A 21,999-nucleotide genomic window follows, 5' to 3' on the forward strand; every position below is an offset into this window, starting at 1 on the left:
GCGACATGCCCGGTAAGTCTGCAGGAAACACATCGGGAAAATTCCTCACAGATGGAACAAAATCAATACTGGGAGTCTCTGCCTCGACATCCCTCACAAAGGTTAAATACGAAAGACAACCCTTCCCAACCATACGCGGGGCCTTCAAGAATGAAATTACCCTACTAGGAACATAATCACCCGGCATAGCCAATGTCACTATCCTAGCATGACAGCCCAATATAGCACGACACGGAGATAGCCAATCCATGCCCAACATAACATCGAAATCCACCATACATAACAACAAAAGATCCACTCGAGTCTCCAAACCCCCAATAGTCACCACACACGACTGGTACACATGGTCTACAACAACAGTATCGCCCACCAGAGTAGATACATGAACGGGTAAAATAAGAGACTCACAGGGCGTATCCAAATAACGAGCAAAGTATGATGACACATAAGAATAAGTAGAACCGGGATCAAATAATACATAGGCATCTCTGTGGCAGACTAAGACAATACCTGTAATAACAGCATCGAAAGCAATAACATTGGGTCTAGCTGGAAGTGCATAGAAACGGGCCTGACCGCCACCTGATCGACCTCCCCCTCTAGGGCGACCCCTAGCTAACTAACCTCCACCCCTAGCTGGCTGGTGGGTGGTGGTGAAGTAACTGGTGCTGAAGCCGATGGCTAACTCCTCTGCTGAGATGAACCCGCAAGATGATGAGGATACTGCCTCCACATATGACCCATCTCTCCACACTCATAACAACTCCCAAGTGCTGGAGATGGGGACTGAAGGGAACCCCTAGCACCGGAATGACTAGCAGATGCACCTGGCATAGAAGAGCCCTAAATTGATGTAGCACGGGACGAACTTTGAGTTGGAAGGGAACTAAATGATGACTGGCCCTGATGAGAACTGTGAGAACCATGACCCGATAACGCCCCACGATAACCTGGCGAGCTGGCTGAGCATGCCTGAATGGACAGCCTCTGCCGTGCTGAAACTGACCTCTCAAAGGAGGACCACCATAACTACCAGATCCTCGAGGCCTCTTGGCCTTCCTCTCATCTCGCTCCTGGCAACGAACTGACTCAATATCACGATCAATGTCTACAACCTCCTCAAAAGTAGCACCAGACACCCTCTCCTTAGTCACGAGAATACGAAGTTGATAAATAAGGCCATCAACAAACCTCCTAATCCTCTCTATTTCTGTCGGAACCAACCAAATAGCATGACGAGCTAACTCTGAAAACCTCATCTCATACTGCGTCACAGTCATCTCTCCCTGACGAAACCACTCGAACTGCCTGCGCAGCTCCTCTCTGCAAGACTGCGGCATATACTTCTCCAAAAAGAGAATGGAGAACTGCTGCCAGGTAAGGGGTGTTGCACCAACAGGCCTACACCTCTCATAAGCCTCCCACCAAGTGAAGGAAACTCCAGAAAACTGAAAAATAGTGAAAGCGACCCCGCTGGTCTCTAGAATATCCGTTGTGCGAAGAATTCGCTGGCACTTGTCCAAGAAACCCTAGGCATCCTCGCCCTCTGCACCACTGAAAGTCGGAGGCTGAAGTCTACCAAACCTCTCCAACCTCCGTTGCTCGTCCTCTGGCATGGCATGAGCTACATAGTCCTGAGCAGCTGCAACCGGCTGGGCTGGATGTGCCCCCAATGTCTGAAGTCCCTGCATGCTCGGGTGTGCGAGCGGCGGGAGTCTGAGTGCCTCCCCCGGCCTGAGAAGTAGCTGTGGCTATAGTAACTAAAACCGTTTGAGCTAGGCCAGTGCATACTGATAGAATCTGAGCCAAGGCCTCCTGAAGACCCGGAATCACAACGGGCACAGCTGGTGCTACTGGAGCGTCCATAACTGGGACCTGATCCTGAACTGGGGTGGCTGGTGAATCTGCAAGTGCTACCCTAGCTGTTGTGCGGGCCATACCCCTGCCCTTACCGTGACCACGACCGTGTCCTCGGCCTTTAGTGTCCACAGCTGGTGGTACTGGTGATCGTCCATCCTGACCGGTAACGCGTGTCCTCACCATCTGTGAGAAATAGAATAACAAAAGTTTAGTACTCGGATCAACAGATTCACACGACAAGAATTTCAAGAATATAAAGTTTTTCCTAAAGGTTTTGCAGCCTCTCGAGGATAAATACAGACGTCTCCGTATCGATCTTCGAGACTCTACTAAACCTGCTCATGACTCGTGAGACCTATGTAACCTAGGCTCTAATACCAACTTGTCACGATCCTAAACCTAGACCCGGTTGTGATTGCGCCTCTCGTGAAGACAATGCAAGCCGACACAACACCCAATTAAATTGACAGATAATAATTCCTATTTAAGTCATAAAACATGATAAATTCCACAATAAAGTGAAATATAACAACCGCGGAAAGCCAAACACAGCCCGACATCGGGGTGTCACCAGTCACGAGCATCTAACATATGTATAAAAATATGGAAAAGGGACTACACAATCTATTACAGAAATCCAGTACAAGGGAAATAAATAATGATAAAAGGGAGAAACACTAGGCTGCGAGCGCCGAGCAGCTACCTAGTGGACTCTGAAAATTTGCTGGAAGCTATCGACCCTCGTTAGTAGGACCTGAAGTGCCTGAATTGCACACAGGGTGCAGGGAGTAAAGTGAGTACTCCAAATCAGTGAGTAATAATAATAAATGAAGACTGGGCGATAAGAAATCACGTAAAAACACAACAAAATGCTATAAAGAGGCAGAGTAAAACCAGTAAAGTGAAATAAAACAGTGAAATCTCATAAAACACCTTAGTTCAGTATAGGCTTCTTTAAAATACCTTTTTAACGGTTAAACAAGTAAATGAAAGGCAGCTAGAAAAGATAAACACATAAAATCCGCCCCGCGGGCACAATGTCAACAAAATAAGCCCTTCGGGAAATCACATGGAACAACACCAGCCCCTCGAGCTATATCTCATATCACAATGGGTACCCGCGCTCACTAGGGGTGTACAAACTCCGGGAGGGGCCCTTTATGGCCCAAGTGCAATATCAAGCCATCTCATGGCATAATCAATAGGGTCCCAGCCTCATATCAAGCCACCTTGTGGCGTACAATCTCAGGCCCTCGACCTCATAATCATAAATTAGTGTATCACTGTTGCGGCGTGCAGCCCGATCCAAAAGTATCCTCACAACAAAGGCCCTCGGCCTTACTCAGTCAGAATCTCATAAGCCACTCGGGCAACAGTAAAACATGATGCTCAGCCCAAAAAATCATTTGAAATATCATTTAATGTGTTAAAACAGAGTAAACATGGATGAGTTATGAAAACGGTATAATATAACATGACTGAGTACAGATATAAAAATCAAAATAGTGAGGAAATATCAGTAAAAATCCATTAAGGGTTCAAATAGTTGGCACGAGGCCCAAATATGGCATTCAACCCAAAACATGATGATAACAAACAATTTTCAATCAAATACGCGATAAAACAGTCATTCGGGGTGGACTAAATCGCAATCCCCAATGGTGCACGACCCCACGCTCGTCATCTAGCGTGTGCGTTGCCTAAATATAGCACAACGATATAAAATCTGGGGTTTCATACCCTTAGGACAACATTTACAATCATTATTCACCTCTATCCTGTCCAAACTCTAGCCCGCAATGTCTATGCCTCTTGAATCGGCCTTCGGATGCTCCAAATCTAACCAAAATCAGAATCACGGCATCAAAATATGCTAAGGGAACGAAGCTCATACGAAAATAATCAATTTACAACATAAATCCCGAAATTAACCAAAACCCGACCCCCGGGCCCATGTCTCGAAATTCGATAAAATTTACATCAATAGATTCCTTATCTCCCCAAGAATTCATACATATCAAAAGCTCCAAAACCGACTTGAAATGGTGAAGAACAATTCAAAAATCGCGAAGGAATTCTTTTATACTTTCTAGCCCAGGCTTTTCGCACCTGCGGTCCAGTACTCGCTCCTGCGCAACCGCTTTTGCGGTTCCAAGCGCCGCTTCTACGGTCATCACTTAACCCTTCACTTTTCGCATCTACGATGCATAACCCGCACTTGTGCCATCGCAGGTGTGGTTCCCCAAACGCTTCTACGGTTCCTGCCTTCCTTGGCTCCGTCTGCTTCTGCAACTGGTCTTCCGCATCTGCAGGGGTCGCACCTGCGCCTTCCCAACCGCATATACAGTTATGACAGTAGACTTAGCTTCAGCTGCTACATCCAACTTCCAAACTTTCCCCCAACCATCCGAAATCACCCCGAGGTCCCTGGGACCTCAACCAAAAGCACAAACAAGTCACATACCACCATCCAAACTAATACCAATCTTCAAACACCTCAAACAACATCGAATCAACCAAAACACATTGGATTCAAGCCTAAGGTTCCAAAATCTTCCGAATTACATTTTTGATAAAAAAGTATACCAAACCACGTCCGAATGACCTAAAATTTTGCATACGCATTCCAAATGATACAACGGACCTACTACAACTCCCGGAATTTCATTCCGACCCATATATCAAAATCTCACATATCAACCGAAAAACGTCAAAATTCCAATTTCGTCAATTCAAGCCTAAATCCACTCCAGACCTCCAAAACACATTCCGATCACGTTCCTAAGTCCCAAATCACCTTCCGACGCTATCCAAACCGTCGGAACTCACATCCGAGCCCTTTAACATATAAGTCAACATCCGGCTGACTTTTCCAACTTAAACTTCCTCAAAAGAGACTAAGTGTCTCAAACTTTACCAAAGCATTTCCGAACCTAAGCCAATCAATCCGATCACACATAGAACCGAAACAAAGCAATAAGAAGCATAAATGGGGAAACGGAGCGGTGACTCATGAGACGACTGGCCAGGTCGTCACACATATTTAGAGGTAGGTCTTGCACATAGGACAAAAAAGTACATAGTGTATGTATCTTAAACTTAAAGTATACTACTAATTATTTTCATATTTACGACATTAGACATTATGTCGCAAATAATGTCTTTTAGCAAAGCCTTTTATCTATCCGCTAGAATCTGTTACAAAGTAGACATTATATATTTTTTGTGTGGTACATATTGCAGTGATTAAATCTTTTATGAAAATCCAGGCGAACAAAATCTTTGTTGATTCTGCATGGTCCTAAGAAAGTTCTAAGAGTAAATTTACAAAATTTTAATTGATTTCAAAAGTTATAAATATTAGGAAAATTAATATGAAGATAGTTATGTTATATAGTTCAAACAGGGGGAAAATGTATATAAGATAAATTTTTAATTGATTGACAAGTCCTATATATTAGGATTTCCTACACAATTCAAATGAAGAAATATTTAATAGAAAAAAATTTCATTGATTTCAAAATCCTAATATTATAAAAATAATTAAATGATAATTTTATCCAACATAATTTTTTTAAAGGGTAAAAAATTGATATTTTAAAGGCAAAAATTTTATTTATGAAAGTTTACCCCAACAGAAATATTTATAGTTTAAATTATGTATTGCGTTAAAAGTTTATTATCTTTTACATATAAAATTAACAATAGTAGTTGGGGCTACACGTGCATGGCACGTGAAATACAATGCTGGTTTACAAAAATAATCTTATAATATTAATTATAATAACTCACAATAAAGGACATAACCGGAATTCCAGACATAATTCTTATAATTCTATTAGTTTTAGGACATATTATTACACGTTAGGAATCCTGCATGATTAACTTTAGGAAGCATGTTAGTATAATTATTTTTAGATATAGACATATAATACTATGTGTTAGCATGTAAACCTAATATCTCTAAGAATACGTTAGGTTTCCTATTGCTATAATTACTTTCAGAATATAGACGTATTTTTAGCCATGTAATTCTATTACTTTTAGGATATACTTCTTAAATATTCCTATTACTAATTTAATTTGAAAACGTTTTATATTGTCCTACTATTGATTTGATTTGAGAATGCATTATATTGTCCAATTCCATTTAGAAAAAGGAGAGCCTATATTATATTATAAAAGTATGAATACAAAAATGATAGACTAAAATAGCCCTGAAATATTAAACAAGATAACTATTTGGGAAAGGACATAACCGTAATAACTTATTTTTTGGACTATAATATCTTTTATGTTAGACTTTTTTAATACTTAAGATTTTAAAATTAATAAAATTTTGTCTATTAAATTCTTATTAATAATATGTATGAAGATTTAATAAAATTAATTTCATAAGAATCCTCCGTATTGGTAATACACAACCACTCCATAATGTCCAATATCAAAAATTTAAAAGTAATATTAAATGGACTACATAAATCATTGGAATTGAGAAAAGAATATCTCCACAATAATATATTTTTATATTATATTCGAACTACTTTCCTGCTGAAATAATATTTTTTTATTATCAAGTTTTGGATAATATTAAAAATATACCCAATTATCTTAAAACAACTAAGAAAATATTTAAGAATATACATGTGTGAGAAAGAAAAAAAAATAGTTGGTAAGAGTCAATACCACTAAGGATTCTGAAAACATAAAGATCTAAAATTGGAATGTTAGATCGATATTTTTACTCTTTAAAAATAAAATTTATGGTAGATAAAATTATAATTGCAGTATATATATATATATATATATATATTGGTTGATTAGGGGTATTTGCGATATTAGGCCACTAAGGCAATGGCCTTAGGCCCTCAAAATACTTAGGCCCCAAAATCTATAAATAATATATATAATATTTAATAATTATGCACTATTAATAGAATTTTTAAATTACTTGGTTAAAATAGTTATAGCTAAAAGTTTTACACATCTTACATTGTAGTTAATTACTGGTTGTTTCCTGTCTTTAAGTGGTCCCAACCTAAATCGATTTTCTTACAATGTTAGTTTAAAATAATTTTTTAAATTCTTTGAGCGCCTTTGTAGATATTTTTCAAGCTACTTTGATAAGTAACTATTAAGTTCGTCCTTAACATTGAATGATTCTTGAAACAAAATAGTTACTACAATATTATTTGTCTCAACTTATGTTTAAAATTAAAAGTTTTAAGAGAAACTGTATAAATAAAAGAATACTCTATTTAGCAAACTCAATCAGGTAAAAGTGTTAATTCAATTACCGTTAATAATTTTTATATCAGTTGCCTCGGTTGAAAAGGTTTTTCAAAACTAAATCAATAAAGCAACAGAATAACACAAGAGAGATTAAAGAAATTGGTTAGACATTTACAATAATTAAAACTGATTATAACTTCTTTAGATTTCGATAAATTATAAGAATGAAAAAATTAAAAAAAAATTAAGGCCTCGTTTTTATTTTCGCCTTACGCCCCATATTATGTCAAGCCGTCCCCGATAAGATTTACCTAAAATAAGATCACATTAACTATGTTGGTTTGTCAAATATATACACCAAATCAAACCCAATATAAAATCAGCCTTTTGGTATATAGGGTTTATTTTATCATTAAAATAAGAGAAATCAAAGAAAAAGAGAAATCTGATCATTTATTAACAAAAAAAAAAAAAAAAAAAAACTTTTTGCATGGATAAACATATTCTGTGGAAGGCTTAACAAATATATCCATATGAAGGAGAATCAGAAGCAGCAACACATGCTTTATCAATCAACTAAATCGGTAACCTTTCTATTTATAGATCTCATCCTCATACAAGTTTTCATAATATTAGAAACCAAGTTAAGTATAAATTTCAAAATTACCATATAAGTACTTTTAAGGTAAAATAAAAATAAAAATGGCAAGTGCTCAATACAATGCTGGTGAATCCCATGGCCAAGCTCAGGTAAAAAAGAATTGTACTCTCTCTCTTTTTTCTTCTTGTTTTGAAGGAAAAATCACTTAGCGTCGGTGGGTTCGAAACTCGATGGATAATGAATTTGTTCCTTGATCTTTCTCCATTTAAACATCAGGTTTTTGTCTGCAACTAGATCCGAACCCAAAATGTGCGTCCAACCCACACATTACGTGTCGTGCTCTTACCACTAGATCGAAGGGGAGCCATAGAGCAACGGTAAAGTTGTCTTCATGTGACCTATAAATCACGGGTTCGAATTGTGAAGCAGGCATTAATGCTTGCATTAAGGTAGATTGTCTATATTACACCTCTTGGGGTGCGACCCTTTCGCAAATCCTGCGTGAACGCAAAATACCTTGTGCACCAGGCTGCCCTGCTCTTATCACTAGATCAAAGTCATGGGACAAATTTTTTGTACTCCCTTTATTCAAAATACAATTAATTGTTGATATTCAGTTATTTATTTATTTTTATTTTTAGAGATAAAAAATGTATTTATTTATTTTCACCTATTAAAAGGCCAACACAGAGCAGTGGGTAGATTCAGGCAAGAGTATAGCAAATTCTGCTGTAGACAAAGCTGAAAATGCTACACAAAGAGCTAGTGAGACAGCTGAACAAAACAAGGACCAAAATTCTGGATTTCTTCAGCAGGTAACTCTGTTTGTTTTTATATTCAATTGTTTGCTTATTTTTTAAAAGAGTTTTAATTTTTATATACCAATTAGGTCATTTTAAAGGTAATTGCACTTTAATAATTTCTGATTTCTAGTGGACATCTTAGTAGGATTCAAACTTAGCTGAAGTTCTGATCATCTATCTGGGAAAAAAAGAACGAACGGATGCTATAGGATGCATGTAACTTTATTTAACAAGCACTGAGTGTTGGCCGGTAAAGAATTCACACATCCAAAAAATGAAAGTAGCAGAGATGAGGATGTTGAGGTGGATGTGCGGGCATACAAGGATGGATAAGATTAGGAATGAAGATATTCGAGAGAAGGTGTGCGTGGCCCCCCGACAAGATGCGGGAAGTAAGACTCAGATGGTTCGGGCACATTCAGAGGAGGAGCACTGATGCACCGGTGAGGAGGTGTGAGCGACTGGCTGTAATGGGCACGCGGAGAGGTAGAGAGCGACCTAAGAAGTATTGGGGAGAGGTGATCAGACAGGACATGGCGCGACATAGGATTACTGAGGACATGGCCCTTGACAGGGAATTATGGAGGTCGAGCATTAAGGTTGTAGGTTAGGGGAAACTTGTGAATATTTCTACAGTACAATAGAGTGAGACTAGCCAGTTAGGAGTTAGACTAAGAATGTCATTGGTCGTCTATTGATGCAGGGCTTTACCTGCTAGTTTTACTATACCAGCCATCTATTTCGTATTTCGTATTCTGTATTTCATATCTCTTATATTGCTGTTATTTTATTATGCATTTTTATGGTACTAATATATCGGCTCCTGTTACTTTTTTTGAGCCGAGGGTCTCCTGGAAACAACCTCTCTATCCTTCGGGGTAGGAGTAAGGTCTGCGTACATATTACCCTCCCCAAACTCCACTTGTGGGATTATACTGGGTCGTTATTGTTGTTGTTGTTGTTGTTGAGTGTTAACCTAGAATAAATGGCAAATAACTTGTTTTAACATGTTAAATTACAAAGATGGTGCGAAAGCTTCTATATTGTCACTGTGTATAACTTTAATTAATCCTTATAGAAGATCAATATTCATAAAATTGGGATTAGTAACTTGTAAAATAAAGCAGGTCACCTTACTATAACAAATTAAAGTATACTGATAGTGCAAAAAATTCCGTACATTTTAAATGTATATAAATATTTTTAACATATTTAGTGTGTAATAGTAGGTTTCTCATTAGTTTATTTTATTATTTATTTTTTTGATTTTCGTCAGACTGGAGAGCAAATGATACACATGGCTCAAGGTGCAATTGATGGTGTGAAGAATACTCTTGGAATGGGATCTGATAAGAAGCAAAGAGAAAATTAAACACCAGTTTTACCTACTAATTTCCATATTTATATAAGTTTTGTGATTTCTTGTTTTTAGATCTCTCACTAAGTGCATTTGACTAAGATGCTTAGGATTTAATGTTGGATTATACAATTCATTAATGTAACAGTTGATTGAGATTTTGTAATCAGAATTGTTATGATTATGTAATAAAGATGCTATAAGAAAGTTTATTTGGTATTTGGAATTAATAAGTTGTATTTCCTTTCTCTTGTTCATTGCACTAATATGAGGAAGGAAAAGTTAAATGTTACTCCATTCAAAATCTAAATACAAGTGTATTTGATTTTAAATAAGATGTAGAAAAATTAAATAAAAAAAATTGAACCAAATCAAATAATGAACCAAATTGGCGTAAGAATCGACATGAGCGGATGCATAAGGTGTGCGTTTAGTCGAATTCAATAATTTTGGCATTATATACAAATACTAAATTCTGAATCAAGTAACTTAGTGGGTTCAGTGACATCCCGAATCCACAAAATTTATTTCCTGAATTCACCTCGCATATATCTTTGTGTGGAAAAGAACAACTAAAACTTTATCTAATATTAAATTAAGAACTTATAATTTCGACTATACAATGTGTTTAGGTTAAATCTCAAGGATTAAACCCATCTAATTATCAGATACATGTGGAGCAGGACATACACACACGGTGAACAAGCTGGCCAAGACACCACAATAATATAAAATATAAAATACAAAACAAAAAAATCTGAACTTCACTAACCTCCATTAGACAATAACAGTGGATTAGTAAGCTTGATTAAGGGACGATTAGGGATTAAGAGCAGGCAAATTTGTACTCTGAAAATAGATTAACACTTGGATAAGTGGAGACTGACTTTGAGGTTCTATGTAGTTAATGTTATAAAATAAAGACCGTAAAGTAAAGACAAGTATAGAGAGAAACTGATATATTATTCGAACTCAAACTGATGTACATAATGAACTGAAATCTCTTCTATTTATAGAAGAAAGTAAGCTGCTACTACAAGTTGCTGTGTAAGTTGCTACTACAAGCTGCTGTGTAAGCTGCTACAAGCTGTTGTGTAAGTTGCTACTGTACCAGATATGGATAATCTTCTACTGAGAGCAATATTTATACATAACGGAGTACTGAATGGATAAGCTTATTATACCTGGTATGGATAATCTTCTACCTAGGGTAATGTTTATCCATAACCGGATACCGAAGTGATAAGCTTCTTCAGGAAGCTTATTTCCAATAGAGTACTAAATAGATAAATATATTTACGGTGGAGTCCCATATGGATAAGCTTCTTCAGGAAGATTATTTACAATGGAGTACTAAATGTACATCCATAATATAATATATTTATAACACTCCCCCTTGGATGTTCATTAAAAGATAATGTGCCTCATTAAAACCTTACTAGGAAAAACCACGTGGGAAAAAATACCAGTGAAGGAAAAAGAGTACACATATTTAGTAAGACGCATTGCTAGGTGCCTCATTAAAAACTTTATAAGGAAAATCCCATGGGAAAAAACCTTAGTAAGGGAAAAAGAGTGCATCGCGTATTTTACTCCCCCTGATGAAAACCTTGTTTCAAATATTTGAGTCTCCACATTCCAATCTTGTATACCATCTTCTCAAATGTTGAAGTTGGTAATGATTTAGTGAATAAATCTACTGGATTATTACTTGAACGGATTTGTTGCACATCAATGTCTCAACTTTTCTGAAGATCGTGTGTGTAGAATAATTTTGGTGAAATGTGCTTCTTTCTATCTCCTTTTATAAATCCTCCCTTCAATTGAGTTATGCATGCAGCATTGTCTTCGTATAAAATTGTGGGTCTTTTCTCACATTCCAAACCACATTTTTCTCGAATAAAATGAATTATTGATCTCAACCATACGCATTCCCTACTTGCTTCATGAATAGCTATTATCTCAGCATGATTTGAAGAAGTAGCAACAATAGATTGCTTTGTGGAGCGCCATGATATGATAGTACCTCCATATGTAAATACGTAGCCGGTTTGAGATCGAGCTTTATGGGGATCAGATAAATAACCTGCATCTGCATAACCAACAAGGTCTGCACTATCTTTGTTAGCATAAAACAAACCCATATCAAGAGTTCCCTTTAAATATCGCAATATATGCTTAATCCCGTTCCAATGTCTCCGTGTAGGAGAAGAACTATATCTTGCTAGTAAATTAACAGAAAATGTTATGTCAGGCCTTGTAGCATTAGCAAGATACATTAGTGCACCAATTGCACTGAGATAGGGTATTTCGGGACCAAGGAGTTCCTCATCCTCTTCTGGAGGTCGGAACAAATCCTTATTCACTTCAAGTGATCGAACAACCATTGGTGTACTCAATGGGTGCGCTTTTTCCATGTAAAAGCGTTTTAAGACCCTTTCTGTATAGGCAGACTGATGGATAAAGATCCCATCTGCTAAATATTTAATTTGCAGACCAAGACAAAGTTTTGTCTTTCCAAGATCTTTCATCTCAAATTCTTTCTTAAGGTATTCAATTGCCTTTTGGAGCTCTTCTGGAGTTCCAACAAGATTTATGTCATCAACATAAACAGCAAGTATAACAAATTCTGATGCCATTTTCTTTATAAAAATACATGGACAAATAACATCATTTATGTAACCTTCTTTCAGCAAATATTCACTAAGGCGATTATACCACATGCGCCCAAATTGCTTTAAACCGTACAAAGATCTTTGTAATCTGATTGAATACATTTCCTGAGATTTTGCTTCAGGCATTTTAAATCCTTCAGGGATTTTCATATAAATTTCATTATCAAGTGAACTGTACAGATAAGCTATAACTACATCCATTAGATGTATTTTAAGCTTTTCATGTAGTGCTAAACTGATGAGATATCGAAATGTTATAGAATTCATAACAGGTAAATATGTTTCATCAAAATCGACTCCAGTTCGTTGTGAGAATCCTTGTGCAACAAGGCGAGCTTTGTATCTTTCAACTTCATTTTTATCATTCCTTTTTCGCATAAAAACCCATTTATGACCAATTGGTTTTATACCAGCAGGTGTTTGGACTACTGATCCAAAGACCTCTCTTTTAGCAAGTGACTTCAATTCCGATTGAATTGCCTCTTGCTATTTTGGCCAATCAGATCTTTGTCGACATTCTTCGACAGATCGAGGTTCAAGATCCTCACTATCTTGCATAATATTAAGTGCAACATTATATGCAAAAATATTATCCACCACTATTTCAGATCGATTTAAATTAATCCCATTACCGATCGAACTTATTAAAAGTTCCTCACTCACATTAGCTTCGGGTTCATTAATTTCTTCAGGAATCTCAGAACGAATCAAATTGTGGGTCTCTTCAGGAGATCCCTTCATATTATCGTTTTGATCATTTTGTCGATTTTCTTTTTCGAGGATTTCGATCCTTAGAACCCAAAGGCATACCACGCTTCAGGCGTGCTTTAGGTTCACTATATCTCATGCTAGTAGATGGTCCTACTGGGACATCAATTCGGATAGGCACATTCTCTGCTGGGATATGTGACTTAGTTATCCTTTTCACATCAATAAATGCGTCTGGCATTTGATTTGCTATATTCTGTAAATGGATGATCTTCTGGACCTCCTGATTACATATAGGGGTACGGGGATCAAAGTGATATAATAATGAAATTTTCCACACAATTTCTCTTTTGATTTCCTTTTTCTCTCCCCCTAATTGTGGAAAATTTGTTTCATCAAACCGACAATTTGCAAATCGAGCAGTAAATAAATCTCCTATTAATGGTTCAAGATAGGGAATAATAGAGGGTGATTCAAACCCAACATATATTCTCATCCTTCTTTGTGGTCTCATCTTACTACGTTGTGGTGGTGCTACTGGCACATATACAACACATCCAAAAATTCGTAGATGGGCAATATTTGGTTCATGACCAAAAACTAATTGTGACGGAGAATATTTATTATAATGTGTCGGTCTGAGACGGATAAGTGATGTTGCATGCAAGATAGCATGGCCCCAAGCAGTAGTGGGCAATTTTATTTTCATAAGTAGTGGTCTTGCTATCAATTGCAGGCATTTAATAAATGACTCTGCAAGGCCATTTTGAGTATGAACATAAGCTACAGGATGTTCAACTTTTATCCCAACAGATAGACAATAATCATCAAAAGCTTGATATGAGAATTCCCCAGCATTATCAAGGCGAATAGCCTTTATAGGATAATTTGGGAATTGTGCTCTTAATCAAATTATTTGGGCTAATAGCTTTGCAAACGCCAGGTTGCGAGATGATAGTAGGCACACATGAGACCATCTTGAAGATGCATCTATTAGGACCATAAAATATCTAAACAACCCATTTGGTGGGTGAATAGGTCCACATATATCCTCATGTATACGCTCTAAAATGGCAGGGGATTCAATAACAACCTTCATTGGTGATGGTCTAGTGATCATTTTTCCTTAATAACAAGCATCACAAGAAAATTCGTCATTTGTAAGAATCTTCAAGTTTTTTAATGGATGCCCACTCAAATTTTCAGTAATTCGTCTCATCATTATTGATCCGGGATGGCCCAAACGGCCATGCCAAAGCACAAAAGTATTTGAATCCGTAAACTTCTGGTTTACGATAGAGTGTGCTTCAATTGTACTAATTTTTGAATAGTATAAGTCAGAAGATAAAGTTGGTAACTTTTCTACAATGCATTTCTGGCCAGAAATATTCTTTGTAATACAAAGATATTCCCTGTTCATTTCATCTATTGTCTCTACATGATACCCATTTCGACGGATATCTATAAAACTCAACAAGTTTCTTCGGGACTTGGAGGAGAACAATGCATTGTCTATAATAAGTTTTGTTCCCTTAGACAGAAATATTATGGCTCTTCCGGAGCCTTCAATCAAACTTATATTACCAGAAATTGTCGAAACATTTGCTTTTTCCTTATGCAAATAAGAAAAGTATTTCTGATCGTTGAATATGGCATGAGTTGTTCCACTATCAATAACACACATATCTTCATGATTTGTCTTTGATCCAAACATAATTTGAGGGTTATCCATATTCTTCAAAATAACATAAATAAAATATATTATAGTAAACATCATTATCAAAGCATAACTTTTATTTATGTACAACAATTACATAACCATACTATCTATTACAAATAACAAAAATTAAAATATTTACATTTCTACAGATTCACTACCGATTACATGACTTATTTCTCCTTCTGGGAGTGCAAAGTAATCAGCTACATCCAAATGCATGAAGTCTAAATTATCTTCAAAAATAAAATTTGTTTCAGCATTTTTCTCTGTCTTCTTCAGGGAGGCTTGATAAAGCTCAACCAGGTGCTTTGGCGTACGACAAGTACGTGACCAGTGCCCTTTTCCTCCACATCTATAACATGCATTTTCTGCATTTGGCGTTTGCACCGCTTCATGCTTTTGTTCCTTTCTTTTCCACTGCTGGTGGTGAGGAGGATTCTTTGGTGCATTATTATTACCATGATTGGGGTTTCTTCCCCGACCACGGCCATGACCACGACTGGGGCCACGACCTCTTCCACGTTTAGCTTGGTGGAAGTTCGTCTCATTCACTTCAGGGAATGGACAAGAACCAATAGGTCGGCTTTCATGATTTTTCATTAATAGCCCATTATGTTGCTCTGCTATAAGAAGACGTGAGATAAGTTCAGAATACTTTTTAAATCTCATCTCTCGATATTGCTGCTGCAGGAGCATATTCGAGGCATGAAAAGTGGTGAAAGTTTTCTCCAACATATCATGATCAGTAATATTATCACCACATAATTTTAATTGGGAAATAATTCTGAACATAGCAGAATTATACTCACTGATAGATTTAAAATCTTGTAGCCTTAGATGAGTCCAATCATAATGTGCATGTGGAAGAACGACCATCTTCAGGTGGTCATATCTATCTTTCAAATTATTCCACAGTATGACTGGATCTTTAATAGTGAGATATTCCATTTTCAGGCCCTCATCAAGGTAATGGCGTAGGAATATCATTGCTTTGGCACGGACTTGGTTTGATGTCTGATATTTATCCTTGATGGTGTCTGCCAGACCCATCGCATCAAGATGAATTTCAGCATCAAACACCCAAGACATGTAGCTTTTGCCCGATATATCCAGGGCTACAAATTCAAGTTTAGAAAGATTTAACATTATTTAGGAAAAGAAAGTTCTTACCTCTAATACTTTCAAAGTATTTGCTCGAGATGTCAGAGTCTCGTGCTGATAACGTGTTATAAAATAAAGACTGTAAAGTAAAGACAAGTATAGAGAGAAACTGATATATTATTCGAACTCAAACTGATGTACATAATGAACTGAAATCTCTTCTATTTATAGAAGAAAGGAAGTAGCTGTGTAAGCTGCTACTACAAGCTGTTGTGTAAGCTGCCACTACAAGCTGTTGTGTAAGCTGCTACAAGCTATTGTGTAAGCTGCTAATGTACCAGATATGGATAATCTTCTACTGAGAGCAATATTTATCCATAACGGAGTACTGAATGGATAAGCTTATTATACCCGGTATGGATAATCTTCTACCTAGGGTAATGTTTATCCATAACCGGGTACCGAAGTGATAAGCTTCTTCAGGAAGCTTATTTCCAATAGAGTACTAAATAGATAAACATATTTACGGTGGAGTCCCATATGGATAAGCTTCTTCAGGAAGATTATTTACAACGGAGTACTAAATGAACATCCATAATATAATATATTTATAACACTCCCCCTTATTTATTTTTATTAAAGGAATAATTTTTTGAACATATTTTCATTTCATGATATTTATCTTAATTGCTCTACGACAAAAAAAATAAAAGTCAAACTTCGCCATGCAATTAGAAAAACAAAATAGACCCTCAAATAAATATTAAAATGAGCATACGAATATCATATTAAAATGGTTTTTGCCTTTTTAAAATTTGAGATAAGATCATTAGTTGAGAAAAAGCTTTTATATCATTCATTTTTTACTTTATTGCACTAGAGTTACTACATATCATTTATTTTTGTAACCAAAAAGTGATTCATCATCAATCTCCTTTTCTCTTCATTTTTTGTTCGATTAAATTAGATATCGATATTTTAATTTTAAAACGTTAAATATATATATCAAACTTCTATATAACACAAAAAATTTCAACAGACTATAAATCTTTAACCCCCATTTTGTTTATCTTCTTTTACTTCATTTATTGTTAAAACTACCATTAAACTGATGCAATTTGTAAATATTTCTTTTTCTTTACTATTAGAAAATCTTCATAAAGGACGGACTTTATCTTGGGAGGACCCAATCAGGGTAGAAATGATATCAAGTAGCCACTTTATCGGGCTGTATTTAGAAATTAGTCAGTGCGTCCTGAATTTTAGTTTTTCACTTCAAATTTTTAGGACAAAAATGTTATGAAGTTAAGATTTTTAGTTTAAAATTTCAGGACAAAATAAATACTGACTAATCTCTAAATAACATCTCTGAAAATGGCTATATGTGCACTTGCCCCCCAATCAGGTGTGGTATGATAATAAGCGTTTGATCTAAACATAAAGGCGTAATGGTTTCCTGACCACTTAAACTTGTATCGGTTTGTAAAGCCGATATATGAACTTTTATTTTTCTCATTTGAACACTTCAACTTGACGGAGTGAATATTAATAAACACATTTGACCATTGACCAAGCCTATATGGAAGTGGCACAGCTGACATGGCTAAATTGTGTGCAAATCACGCTGCCAAAGCGCGTGAATAGTTTTATTTCTATTAAAAAAATATTTAAAATAGAATATAATATAAATAAGAAAGAAAAAGGAAAAGAAAAAAAATATTTCTCTCTTCCCTGCTCTTTTCCCCTCTCCTCCCACCTCTCTCATCTTCCCAAGCAAACTGTCATCCCCATCCTGTAAATTTTTTTATTTTCTGGTAGGGTTAAATGCAGTGGTTGAAGTCAGCTGGAGCTTCAGGAGTAATCCTAGTGGTTGGATTTGCTCCATTTCACAGAAGCTTCGGTGAATGACTACAATGGTGAGAAATTCGCGAGCAAAGGCAATGCATTTGTTGTCCACGGCAGCAGCGAAGGAATTTACACCTCTACTCCTAACTTCACTGATTCTTCTTCTTCCTCTGACTCTTTCATTCGGTAATCACTCTCTCCAGAATGCAATTTATCCAGATCTGTGTGAAAAAATGTTAATGGATGTTGGGGATGTTGCCAGCAAGGCTGGCCTTCAGTTGAGTGAAGCAGAGATAGCTTTGCAAGCTTTGGCTACTAATGGCTTATTGGAGGTAAAATTTTTGATCCTTTTTTTTTATGTTTTGAAGATGATAATGTTACTAATTTGTAACGTCATTTTTTTTAATAATATAGGACCTACAAATCCACATGTCATATAATAAAGACCAAACATGTGACATGACATTCATGTCAGCGCGATTGACGAACACGCTCAGCAGAAAGTGTTTATTAGTATTCATTCCGTCAATTTGAAGTGTTCAAATGGGAAAAATATAAGTTCATGTATCGGCTTTACAAACTGATACAAGTTTAAGTGGTCAGGAAGCCATTACGTCAAACATAAACTAACACCTAATTTTTTTTTAAAAAAAAAGACATCAATATTGATATTATACTCTTACACATTCGAATATTAATACGACCAATCATACCATTTCTGTAGTTGACTTAGTGTTTCACCAAGGTAAAAACCATCTGCTTGTACTTTCCAGTAACAAAAATGAGTAGGAAAATCACCTGAACAATATTTAACCAAATGCCTATTAAAAACTTCAAACGCTCTTTGTTTTTTACCCCACCAGAAATGACAGAAGAAGAGAGTACTTTCAATAGCATTTATACGAAATCGCCAATGAAAATCATCGCCCACTTTAGGTTTATGATATCCAAGTTCGTCATCTTTAGATGCGCAATGAAACCATAACGGTATTTTATTATCTGGAAGAGCATCAATGATATGAAACTCGTATTGTAAACCATTATCATTAGCTATAATTTGACGAACATTAGCGTTACACAACGCAATCAGTAAAATAAAAAAGGTTTTAATAATCATGATAATGGAACTCATTTTAGATTTCTTTGTAACAACTTCTATACTTCAACTAGTTTTTATAGCTCAACAATTGTAAAACAAGGCTGACTAATTAAATGGTTTTAAAATCGAGATATGATCAAAATTTAATGTTTTGAAATAATTAGATTCAGGATTTACTCATTTTTACGTCATACATCACCACTTACATCAGCAATTTGTTTTTGCTAACGTTACTAAAGTCAATAAATTTTTATACTATTTTTTAAGGAAAAGGTTACTCAAATTTTGTTGAGAAGAAACCCCATGATTTAATTGCTTCAAGAGAAGAAATACAGAGTTTAGGTGAAGAAGGAAATTCGAAGAGGGTTTCAGACAAGACAAAGGAACTCTTCAGAGTTATCTAAGTCAAAAGATGTATTTACACATTTGGCTTTGACACGTGGCTTGATCTCAGCCCTTGAATGAATTTCTGATGGATTAAATAAGGACCCTTCAGATTATAAGTTGGACAGCTATAGCACATTGGATTCCAAATTTGTGAAACGTGTAGATAAGATAGGAAAGAATAAAATTTAGTTAGTTTGTTATTTCATACCAAATAGATTTTAGACAGCTGTATAGGATTCTATTTTTTTTTTACATAGCTAAGTATTGTATAAATACACTGCCTTGTACAGAAATTAATGCACACAGAAAATTCTTCTAATCTCTCGTTTTTTTATTCCTTCATGGTATCAGAGCAGCAGCTCGATCCCAGCTAAAGCAACCTCTTTTTCTTCAATTTTCTGTCTCTAAAGATCACATCTCACTATGCATGATACTGAAGATACACCTGTTGTTCAATCTGCTCCTACAAATGGTATCAATGTTGATCCAAATCACCCCTATTTTCTTCATTCTTCAGATGCACCTGGTATAACTCTAGTCAATTCGGTTTTTGATGGAAGAGGATACCAAGGTTAGAGGAGATCTAACCTCATTGCTCTCTCAGCAAAGAATAAACTGGGATTCATTAATGGAACATGTTCTGCTCCTGTTCCCACTTCAAAAGACTACCAGCAATGGAGTAGAACCAATGATATGGTAATCTCTTGGTTATTAAACTCACTATCAAAGGATATTGGAGATAGTGTCATTTATCCAAAGTCTGCCAAAGATCTTTGGATAAGTTTGGAGCACAGGTTTGGGCAGTCGAATGGAGCCAAATTGTATCACCTACGCAAGAAGTTGTCTGGATTAGTGCAAGCCACGAGTGACATAGCAGGATATTTCACCAAACTAAAACGTTTATGGGATGAACTAGATTCACTAAAACTGTGATGTAAAATGCATATGCACTTGTGTTTGTGATGGTAAACAGAAATTGGAGAAGTCCTTGGAAGATGAAAGGGTAATTCAATTCCTTATGGGATTGAATGATGTTTACAGTCAAGCAAGAGGAAACATTCTAATGATGAATCCATTACTAAACACCAAACATGCATATTCTCTTTTACTTTAGGATGAGAATCAGAGAGAGGTTTATGCAAACCCTCTAATTTCTACTGATTATTCATCCTTCATGGTTGCCAACCAGAATAATTTTTCAGGACATGGGAACTATTCACAAAAATCTGGAAAACAAGCACAGAGCAACTTTCCACAATCTCAAAGAATAACAAGTAACTTGCAAAAAACAGGAAACATACCCCAAAGAAACACAACTTCCATAGGAAAGAAGACCAAATTTAATCCTAATGTTTCTTGCACCTACTGTAAGAAGATAGGACACTCTGTAGGGGACTGTTATAGAATCATAAGTTTCCCGGATGATTTTGAATTTACCAATGCTAAAGGAAATCAGTTCCAAGTCAGGAGCAATGGGGTGCTTTCAGGAGAACAAGGAGATGAAACTAACAACAGTTATAATGAGGCAATGAATCGGCATCTTTCAAAAGAACAATTTTCACAGTTAGTTCAGCTAATTAAGCAGGTTAAGGTTGCAGATTCAGGAATCTCATCTTTATAAGTTAATGCAAATGCAGTTGCTGGTACTATTATCAAATACACTGGTTCTTGTTTTTCTGTTTTTAATTCCAGCACTTGGATTATTAACTCAGGAGCCTCAGAACATATGTGTTTTGATTCAAATGCTTTCATATCATTAACTCCACTGCATGTTCCCTTACATATAAATCTTCCCAATTCTTTCAAGGTAGTAGTCATTCATACAGGAAGAATCACAGTCCTTCCTAATTTTGTCTTAGAGAATGTCCTACATGTACCTAGTTTCAGATATAATCTGTTATCTGTTAATAGGTTTTGCATGCAGTTTCATTGTATAATCTCACTTACTTCTAGTAATGTCTGTTGCAGGCCCCTTTAATGAAGAGACCTCAAGTTTTTGGTGAAGCAAGAGAAGGCTTATACCTATTGGAACCTAGTGCTGTTAGGACTAGTTCAGAAGACAATGTAGCTTCACTTTCACAACATAGTAGTGTGAGCACGTGATTTTTGCCCCATACGAACTACTCCCAAAGAAATCAAAAAAAAATAATAAACATTGTCGGTTTTATTGTATGCGTTTTTGTTGAATTTTTATTTTTATTTTATGTCATTATTTGCCTATGTCCGTACATATTTATGTGTTTAAATAAATGAAGAATGAAAAATATGTTGCATTTTGGATTTAATTGTACAATTATGATTAATTAGGTAAGTTTTACAAATATGAAAAATCACAAAAATAACGTACTTCGCATTTTAGTGTTTAATATCAAAATTGTGTAAGTTTATTGGTATTTGATTATGTGTGATAGTTATTATTTAGATTAGTATTCTAGGATAATTTGATCAAGGTTAAAATTAGGTTTGCATTTTTATTGAAGAGAAAATGAAAAGAAAAAAAGAAGAAGAAAAAATTAGTCTTCTTAATTAAAAGACCCTATTTGGGCCAATTACAACCCAGTTCACCCCAAGCCCAAATCAGCCCCAACCCACCGGTCAACCCGACCCGGTC

The 21,999-nt window shown here is 36.0% G+C and overlaps 1 protein-coding gene across 1 annotated transcript; it reads left to right on the plus strand.

The window, feature by feature from the left end:
- The first annotated feature begins 7,712 nt into the window (after positions 1–7,712).
- On the plus strand, positions 7,713–10,101 carry LOC107782770 (late embryogenesis abundant protein 1-like). The gene is made up of 3 exons (XM_016603708.2): positions 7,713–7,842; positions 8,374–8,508; positions 9,773–10,101. Exons 1-3 carry the CDS (start codon positions 7,795–7,797, stop codon positions 9,866–9,868), a joined length of 279 nt encoding a protein of 92 aa, XP_016459194.1. The 5' UTR covers positions 7,713–7,794; the 3' UTR covers positions 9,869–10,101.
- Positions 10,102–21,999: the final 11,898 nt, after the last annotated feature.

The sequence above is a fragment of the Nicotiana tabacum genome, chromosome 11, assembly GCF_000715075.1.
Source record: "Nicotiana tabacum cultivar K326 chromosome 11, ASM71507v2, whole genome shotgun sequence".
Lineage (NCBI taxonomy): Eukaryota > Viridiplantae > Streptophyta > Magnoliopsida > Solanales > Solanaceae > Nicotiana > Nicotiana tabacum.